The 9,707-nt window shown below is 39.0% G+C and overlaps 1 protein-coding gene across 1 annotated transcript in view; it reads left to right on the top strand.

Moving 5' to 3' along the window:
• Window positions 1–6,505, top strand: part of LOC107701190 (uncharacterized) — a 12,839-nt gene extending 6,334 nt beyond the window's left edge. The window contains exons 5-7 of the mRNA XM_016503153.1: window positions 38–236; window positions 1,050–1,516; window positions 5,288–6,505. Coding sequence (XP_016358639.1) covers window positions 38–236; window positions 1,050–1,516; window positions 5,288–6,457 — 1,836 coding nt within the window. The 3' untranslated portion in view covers window positions 6,458–6,505. The remainder of the gene's footprint in view (window positions 1–37; window positions 237–1,049; window positions 1,517–5,287) is intronic.
• Window positions 6,506–9,707: the final 3,202 nt, after the last annotated feature.

Here is a 9,707-nt window from a genome sequence, read left to right as displayed (position 1 = left end):
ATATACATATATATAATTTGTCTCTGTTCATTATGGTTTATTTACAGAGGCCATAGACAATGTGTGGGAAAGCCAGCAGCAACACTTAGAGTGCATTCAGGATCCTCCGGACATGAATATGTACAGATTGGCTCAAACCACTACCATCAATGGCATTGACGTCCCTTGTTACAAATGTCTCCGTGGAAGCAACAGCCTGGAGGGATTCCACAAAGCTTTGTCCAACATGATTCCAGGTACAAGTTGAATTGCAGCTAGTTAATAAGTAAATGAGTTTCCATCATCTGCATATTGCTCATAAATGCTACATCTGTGATCGCACTTACTCAAGATATTATTTTGCATATCATTGTTATCTTTACTATATGGGTGAATTCAGTTATTTGTAATCATGAGTTTAATGTAATTGCATTTATTTATTTAGTTAAAGGGTTAGTTCACCCAAAAATGAAAATTCTGTTATTAATTACTCACCCTCATGTCGTTCCAAACCTGTAAGACCTTCGTTCATCTTCGGAACACAAGCTAAGTTATTTTTGATGGAATCTAACACCTCTCTGACGTCTCTGAGAAGCAATTCTTCTTCCCGAGTTACCGTCTTTTGGTCTTTTGAAGAGGACCCCAAAACAGAATCAGCATTGTTTACGTTCAGCATGTGCACACTGTCTACTGAATGCAAACAACGCTGATTGCGTTGATTACGTTTTGGCGTACTCTCCAAAAGACGGTAACTCGGGGAGAAGAATTGCATAATAAATGATGTTGTTATTGTTTTCTTTGCGCACAAAAAGTATTCTCGTAGCTTCGTAAAATTTAGTTTGAACCCCTGATGTCACATGAACTATTTTACCGATGTCCTTGCTACGTTTCTGTGCGTTGATCGTGGTATTTCCCTTGCTGTCTATGCGAGGGTCAGACAGCTCTCAGATTCCATCAAAAATATCTTAATTTGTGTTCCGAAGATGAACGAAGGTCTTACGAGTTTGGAACAACATGAGAGTGAGTAATTAATGACAGAATTTTTTTATTTTTGGGTGATTTTTTTAAAGGTCCCCACTGTGCAGCACATCCCTGTCAGGTTTACCTGATTAGTGGAATCGCTCGCTGGAATTCAGGCTGCAGTTCTGATGCGGTGTTCGGTGGCAAAAGTCGATGCCACAGAGCGTACTCTGCCCCTCTGATTGATCGCCTCAACACCCGATGTCAGCAGCTGTTTGGAGAGACTGTAGAGGAGAATATCCACGCACCTGCTAATGTGACGTCGAATGAGTTGCTTGGTTTGGAATACCTCTTCAGCCAAAGCACAGGAGAATCTGGTCCTTTCTCCCTCAGTGACATCTCCAAGGATGGACCCAGTCCAGAGGAAGAGGTGATCCAGCCTGGCCAGTCTGACACAGATGAGGACGATGTGGTGTACAAGAGTGACCCAGAGGCAGATAACGACATAGTGCCTACCATCCCAGCCCACATCAACCTTACTACTGACAAGACCACTGCAGCTCACTCTCCAGCCTTTGTAAGTAACTTAGTGTTTACTAGGGGTGTAATTTAGGGAAGTAACTTAGATCTGACAATGCATCTGTAATATGGTTTGTTAAAAATAACAACACGTAAAACAGAGTTCAGCTAATGTATGTTTTTGTTGATGGATATGCATTCTGGCTTCGCAATACATTAACATTAAAACAAAAAACGTGGACAAACCAGTCACTCTTTGTTCAATGCGAGTGCCGTATGCTGGAATATGACTGGTCATTTATGCCGTCATCAGCCAGGTGTTGATAGCGCGCGTGCACAGGTGAGACCTGAACAGCACATGTTGCTATCTGTGTTTAAACTAAACTCTTGTAATCCTTGCCATTTCGAACTTTCAAGAGCAAGAAGACGTGACTGAGAACTCGCGTGCGCAGTGAGAAGACGATGGGGAAGTCATGGCCTAATGGTTAGAGAGTCGGACTCGTAACCCAAAGGTTGCGGGTTCGAGTCTCGTACCGGCAGGGATTGTAGGTGGAGTGAGTGAATGTACAGCGCTCTCTCCCACCTTCAATACCACGACTGAGGTACCCTTGAGCAAGGCATCGAACTCCCAACTGCTCCCCGGGCGCCGCAGCAAAAAATGGCTGCCCACTGCACACGGTGTGTGTGTGTTCACTGCTGTGTGTGTGCACTTTGGATGGGATAAATGCAGAGCACTAATTCCAAGTATGGGTCATCATACTTGGCCACATGTCACATGTCACTGTCACAAGATTTGTGTGTGCGCTCATCTGAAGCGGGAAACGCTTGTCTCAGAAAGCGTGCAAATATTGAGTTAGTTTTCAAGTCTTGAGCTTGAATGGACAAATTCACACAAAAATTATGTAAAAATGCCTGTCTTGGTGAGTATCCTAGCAGACATAGTTGGTTGAACGCACAGTATCAGTGCACTGGATCCGTGCATTATCTTAAAGTGACAGCACTTTTTTAATCTTAATCAAACAACAAAAGACAAGGAAATCACTCACTGCTCTTGATTGAATAGCTTTTGTTACTTTAATAAGGAAATAACCTTTAATTCATAGTTAAATATGCAATGGTATTTTACATTTGATTACTTTATTCAATTTCTGGACCTAAAAACTAAAGTTAGACCTACCTAAAAAACCTGAAAAGCACTGTTTAATTAATTTGTCTTTGCACTATTGTATTTGTTTGTGCTGTAGCTTGTAGTTAGATTATTTGTTCTTATTTTCTTTATTTTTATTTGACAGCATAGTTATTTTTTTCCTAAACACAGCACATACCGAACCGTTATGAAACTGACTCTAAAACCATGATACAAACCGAACCGTAAGAAATTTGAACCATTGCACCCCTAATGTTTACCTCTACTAGAATGAAATAGGGCTGGACGGTATATCGAGTTTGTATGAAATATCGATATATACAGTATATATATTTTTTACAAGCGATTATGGTATGAGGCAATACCGTTTATATCGATATACAGTCTTCTGACACTTCCTTTTACATTGTAAACAATCAGCAAAAGATTCGCTCTATGAACGCAATAAGCAGTTTCAAAAACTGGGTACCAAGCTTGTAATAGTTTTGCATTTTTAAATTCGTTTTATTTTAATATTGTTTTCAAATTTGCAATAAAATTCTGTTTAGTTTTTATTAGTTTCATTAATAATTTTGTTAGTTTTTTTTGTGAACATATTTCTGTTTAGTTTTTATATAGTTTAGTTTCAGTTTTAGATTTTGTTTCGATTTAAAGTTTAGCAGAATTAACAGAATAGTATTTACGCTGTCATTTGCAGGGTCAGGTCGGGTACAGAATTAAATTAGTGCTGCTGTCGGATAACGGGTCGGTTGTTCTTTTAAGCACTGCGGGTTAGGGGATGGGAATCACCAGAGGCCCCACGATACAATATTATCACGATACAATTTTAAAAGTATTGCGATATTCTGCGATATATTGCAATTTAATACCTTTTTCCAAATTCAAATTATGTCCCCAAATGAAAACTTTGGCAACATCTGTTTTAACTAAAAATAAAAAATTTTCAGTTAAATTTTATTGCTGCAATGCAAAATGGGATTGTCAAGCAGACAAACTGACCAACACTTTCATGAAAACCTGTCATAAATGATGTATGCACTTGGCAAACTCAACTATTTGTATTACAGTCTAGTCTAGTCCACCTTAATTAAATTTAAACAGGTATGCACTGCTGTGCTACTATAAGTATTTTGAACAATGTAACTTGAACTTGTACAAAAAAGTTGTGCAGACCCTTCAGCCATTGGGGCATTTTAAAGTAAATTACTGTTAAATTTAAAATAAATAAAACATAGTCTTACATCCGATTTAATTTGCGGACAGGGCTTTCCTGATAACGTTCCGTGATGCCGCCATCTTTATTGTACTAACTTACGGCATGCTTAAAGGAACACTCCACTATTTTTGAAAATAGGCTCATTTTCCAACTCCCCTAGAGTTAAACAGTTGAGTTTTACCGTTCAAGGAACTTTGCTGCCGTACCATGGGTGCAGCAGGCGCAATGATATTACGCAGCGCCTGAAAATAGTCCCCAGTACGCTCCCTGTGTAAGCAGGTGGTCATGTTGGTTATGTTGACGAAAGTTAGCCTATTGTCAGGCGCTGCGTAATATCATTGCTCCTGCTGCACCCATGGTACGGCAACAAAGTTCCTTGATTATTACGCCAGAATTAGAGTATAGTTCCTAGCCATATCGGCCTAGAAAATCGCAACTTTTCATTTTCCGTCGGTCTTAGTACACGATGTAACTACAGAAGAGTCAAGTTTTAAATAGGAAAAATATAGAAACTCTTTGGTCATTTTTGAGCGAGATGCTAACGGTCTAATAAGATTCAATGATCTATGCTAAGCTACAGCTAAAAGTGCTACCGCCAGACCCGGAGATCGGCTGAATGGATTCGAAAACGGTAAAACTCAACTGTTTAACTCTAGGGGAGTTGGAAAATAAGTGTTCCTTTAAGGTGACCCAGCTGACCTCGCCAGAAAAAAACTCAACACCACCATCTAGTGGATTGTAAAGCAATTGATTTTATTATTCTACCAAATAGTAGAATAAAAGATCGATATTTGGCATCCGTGTATCGATATAGTATTGCCGCGGAAAATATCGCGATACTATGCTGTATCGATTTTTTTACCCCACCCCTTCTGTGGGTGCAGGTTAATCAAACAGGACCTGTGCAGGACTCCGCTTTAAACTGCTTAGCGTCTCTTCGTCAGATAACTTCACGTGCATGATGCGCCATTTACAGATATTTGGGCCACACAGCTCATATATTTTTTCCGCTATGGGGAAACGATTATTTATTTTTGGTAACTATTATTTTATGTCAGTTTGCTTTTCAATAACTGTTATTAGTTTAGTTTCGTTTGAGTTTTTTTTAGACATTTTTATTTTCAGTTTACGAAAATGTTTTTTGATCAATCTTCTTCGTCTTAATTTTCGTTTACGAAAATAACCTTGCTGGGTACAATGAGATGACATTATTTTACTCGCCTTTCAATCGTTGATCATTAAAAGTAGGGATGCATGATATTATCGGAACGTTTTCGGAATCGGGCGACATGTAGAAATATGTATAATGTGTAGAAACTATTGAGATATATATATATATACCAGAGACCAATATAAAAACAAATGTTGGCCAATTCGCACAGCCCTAGAAGAAAATATGATAACTTTTATTTTCTTTTTGAGTAAGCATTTTAACTTAATATACAATTTTTGAAACTTTTCAACAGGAGGATGTTTGTAGTTCCAACCCGCTTCCTGGCTTCCAACAGCTGGAAAAGTTCTGTTCTCTGCTGGTGGAGATTTGTCTGACTGAGGACAAGTTGAGCCTAACAACAGAACAGAGGAACAGGCTCATCGAAGCATGGAGTGCTGTAGAGGAACACGACAAACAACCACCGAAGTTTCACCAGCTCTACAAAACACACTGGGGTAATGCGCTTTATTGTCGCACAAAGAGAGACGATCTTGCACTGGCCCAGCAAGACATCAGTTCTCAGCACAACAGGCTGATGTACACACTAGTGAAACTTCTCTGGTTGGGGTCACCACACAGTACTCCGGCAAGCCCTGTAAAAACCACCATCGCAAAAGCCTATGAGAGACTTCAGCATCGCGTATTGGTAGAGGATCCGGTTCTGAGCATACTGGGAATACCTTTGCCAAAAATTGACACCAAAACAGTCTGTGATTTTATCCGCCGGCAAGAGAGACTCGTCAACCTGCGGTCGACTGAATTGCCATCTGCTGCCGTGCTGAAGACCATGTTAATCTCTTCAAAAGAGCTACCTCTAGCTCCATGCCAGCCGTCTGTTCTCCCTCCACCTGACCTCCCACAGATAAAGTTTGAACACATTTCAAGCAAAGCAGGGACCAAGGTTTTAAAAGGAAATACAGACACTGCGATGCCAGTTCCAAAGGCTCTGCTGCCATTACAGCACAGTGAGTCTGCGCCAATTCCCCACTCACTATTGCCGGTCAGAGTATCTCGTGTGACTGATTGGAAAACGCCAGTCACTTCCATCATGATCAAACCTCTAGCTAAAATCGCTTCATCTGCCACACGAGTGATCCCAGCTACTTCCACCAACACAACACCAGTGACGATGTCCACCAGCCAAACTGACACATCACAGAGTATTGACAGCCCTTCAGCCTGGGCCAGGGCTACACTGTATAAACGGAAACATACAGGCAATCTTACAAATGTTGGAATCAAGAAGTCACGTGTACAAAAATTGCCTGTTTGTACACTATGCAGCCAACCAACTCAGGGACACAAAAAATACAAGAAGAAGACTTTTTGCCCTGTAAAAATGATGTCGACCTCAAAAGGACTTTGCAGCAGAGTCTACTCCAGTTACGAACATTTTACCTCAGTTGTAGACTTACGGCAATAAACTTGGGGTGTGTTCACACTTGGCATGTTTGGTTCGATTAAAACGAACTCTGGTGCGATTGCTCTGTTAGTACGGTTCGTTTGAGTAAGTGTGAACGCTGCCATCCGAACCCTGGTGCGCACCAAACAAGCGGACCGAGACTGCTAAAAAGATGGGTCTCAGTCCACTTCCAAACGAACTCTGGTACGGGTTGAATGATATTCCGAACCCTGGTGTGCACCAAACAAGCGGACCGAGACTGCTAAAAAGATGGGTCTCAGTCCACTTCCAAACGAACTCTGGTACGGGTTGAATGATATATGAACGCAACACAGACCAAATACTTCTAAACGAACCAAAAACCGGAAGTAATGATGAGATGCGACGCTATGCGACATGAGACACTGTGTAACCAAAACAAAATGAGCGGAGGGCAAACGTGGAGCAACGATGAGGTAAAAGTGCCTTTTATGAGCTCCTTGTGAGTTTGCAGGTGGTGAAAATAAAATTATATGTACACGCAAGAATGAGCGCGCTTAGTCCAGCAGACGGCTTTAGGTGTGTTCGACTTAAAGCGGCGCTGAGCAGACCGATCGGTTAATCAGTGCTTTGATATCATACACCCGCAGCGCCGCTTTAAGTCTAACGCACCTTTCAAGCCGACTAATCAGGTTGTGAACGTATCACTATGCCTTTAGGTTCGGCATCTTTAGGTTCGCTGTCAAAAATGCCAATGTGAACGCTAAGCGGACCAGAACCAAATGTATAATTTTCCTTTTTGGTCCGGACCAAACGAACCGAACTACAAGTGTGAACACACCCTTAATGTTCTTTTTAAAAAAGGAAAAGTTACATTTGAAAGGTTTATATTGTTTACACTGAAAAAATTTTTTTAATTGATTACCGCGTTTATATTCTTATTTGATATGTTCCATTTTTTGTAACTACATAGTGATCTGTTGTAGTGATATACAGTAAATATAAAAATCAAGTTTAAAAAACTATTTCTGTAATTACAAACGACTGCGATTTGGTCCACACTGACCAGCGCTGAGAAAAGTAACTTGTGCCATGTGACAGTCCGCTATATCGTCGATCAAGTTCAGTAAGAACTTCGAATTGCTGACGAACTATTTCTAACGGTGCTGAGTACTTATTTAACTATTAAAGGGGTCATGAACTGAGAAACCAAAATTCCCTTCATCTTTTGACATATAAGAGGTCATTGTACTATAAAAACATTCTGCAAGTTTCAGAACTCAAAACTTTGTTGTTAGTCTACAAACAGCTTATATTGAAAGCAGTATGTCAAAACGACAGCTTGTGGAATGTACAACTCTATGATGTAATAGTGTGGATAAGCACCGCCTTAAATGGATTCTAAATAGTATGATCTATGAAGAAAAATTTGTACTAAACAATTATGACAAAATTATAAAAATATACAATGTATGTATATTTTGGACTGTACACCACTGGGTGGTGCTATACAACGAGTCTACTTTTGTGAAGTAGTAGGTAAAGTATGGGAAATTAGTATTGGGTTGGTGTCTTTTTCCAAATTACTCAGACTTTGTATATTAAAGACACATTTCTGCATTTGAGTTTTACAAAGATGTCTTTTATTTTGAGACAGGACTAGATATACATATGTCAAACATTTAAGCCAAAATACAACAAAAACACCACCACTGAGGCCTTTTTGCAGCAGTATATTAATAATCAGCTAGTATAAAGTCACAGATCTGTATCAACCAGCTTCTTAAAATAAAGCATTTATTAGAAATGATGCTGTTCGGAGGCAGAATAGTACTTGATTTTACTGTGACCTGAGCTACAGGGACTAACGGGGAAGACCGAGACAATTCCCTGATATCACATTGTTAAAATCCCTTCTATATAAAAACACCAAGCACTCTAGTTAGAAAAGCAAAGCTGCTGGCAATCAAACATTTCATTTTAATCTGAAAAAAAAAGAAAAGAAAAGAAAAAACTCAATACTTTATGCATACATTTGCTCAATCAGCAAATATTACAGGACAAAAAAAAATAAATCTTGGGAACATTGTGAACTTGACCATGATTTGATTTGATCATGACCATGATTTGAACATGACACTTGATTTCATTTGAAACATTACAGATTTTTACTCTAAAGTTAATTTCTATTCATCCATGCCATAACACTTCATACAGTTTCTTACAATTTGGATCTAAGGCACCAGAAGAGACAAATCAGAATAGCATACTACTTACCGTATACTGCAGAAATAGTATGCATATGACCACTACATTTGCAATATACACCAGCACACTGCATTTCCAGTGTGACTACAGTAGGATTCAGTACGTAGTAAGCTACTGTTTCCTTCTGAACTCAAGTGTACTAACAAGTGAATGAGGCGGAGGATTCATTCAGTACACACTATTTTTTGCTACACATTTACACATCAAACCACATTAATGTAAGCATCTGAACTTTACAAGAATGTAAATTGCAGCATGCAAATGTATTGACTAATTTCTGAAAATGACAGTATGAAGCAGGGAGTGCATTTTACAAGGGCAATGGAGAGAGATAATCTCGCTGGTTTTACAAACCATTTGGCTCGACTTACTTGTGTCACAGGCAGTTGTCGATGATCGATATCATCAGTACCTCTATTCTTTACCTGAGACCTCATGGAGCACAGTACAGTAAGCAGGTGAGGATCCCAAACACCCCGAGACGAGACGGCGATCAAAAATTGATTTTATGGCAAAAATATGGAAGCTTGTTTCCACCACGGAAAGAAAAAAAAACAAGATAATTGCAATTTTTTATCTCACAATTTGGACTTTTTTTTTTATGAGTTTGTCATAATTCTGACTTCCTTTTTTCCGTTACATCTCACAATTTTGACTTTTTGTCTCAGAATTCTGAGTATATATCTTGCAAAAGTTGAAGACCAAAGGTTGGTGGTCTGTTAAGAACATGTACTGTACTTAAAAAATGATATAAAAATACCTCACCAATATTTTGAAATCTAAAATTGCTATAAAGTCAAAGACATATTTCTAACTATGTTATGTTCCAAATTTGAAGTTGATATCACAAAAGTCAAGATTCCCGTGAGATTTTAAGCATCATACCAAAAATAGCCACCGGGTGACACTCAAATACTTCAGTTTACTTTTTGATGCAGTTTCCGGTTTTGAATGATATATTTTTTTTTTATTTAGGATGATTACAAAAATATGTAATGGGGGGGGGGAGTCAGCAAAAAAAAAA

The sequence above is a fragment of the Sinocyclocheilus anshuiensis genome, unplaced genomic scaffold, assembly GCF_001515605.1.
Source record: "Sinocyclocheilus anshuiensis isolate Anshui unplaced genomic scaffold, SAMN03320099.WGS_v1.1 scaffold1858, whole genome shotgun sequence".
Lineage (NCBI taxonomy): Eukaryota > Metazoa > Chordata > Actinopteri > Cypriniformes > Cyprinidae > Sinocyclocheilus > Sinocyclocheilus anshuiensis.
The sequence above is the reverse complement of the archived record's forward strand: the minus strand, read 5'-3'. Positions and strand labels throughout refer to the sequence as shown.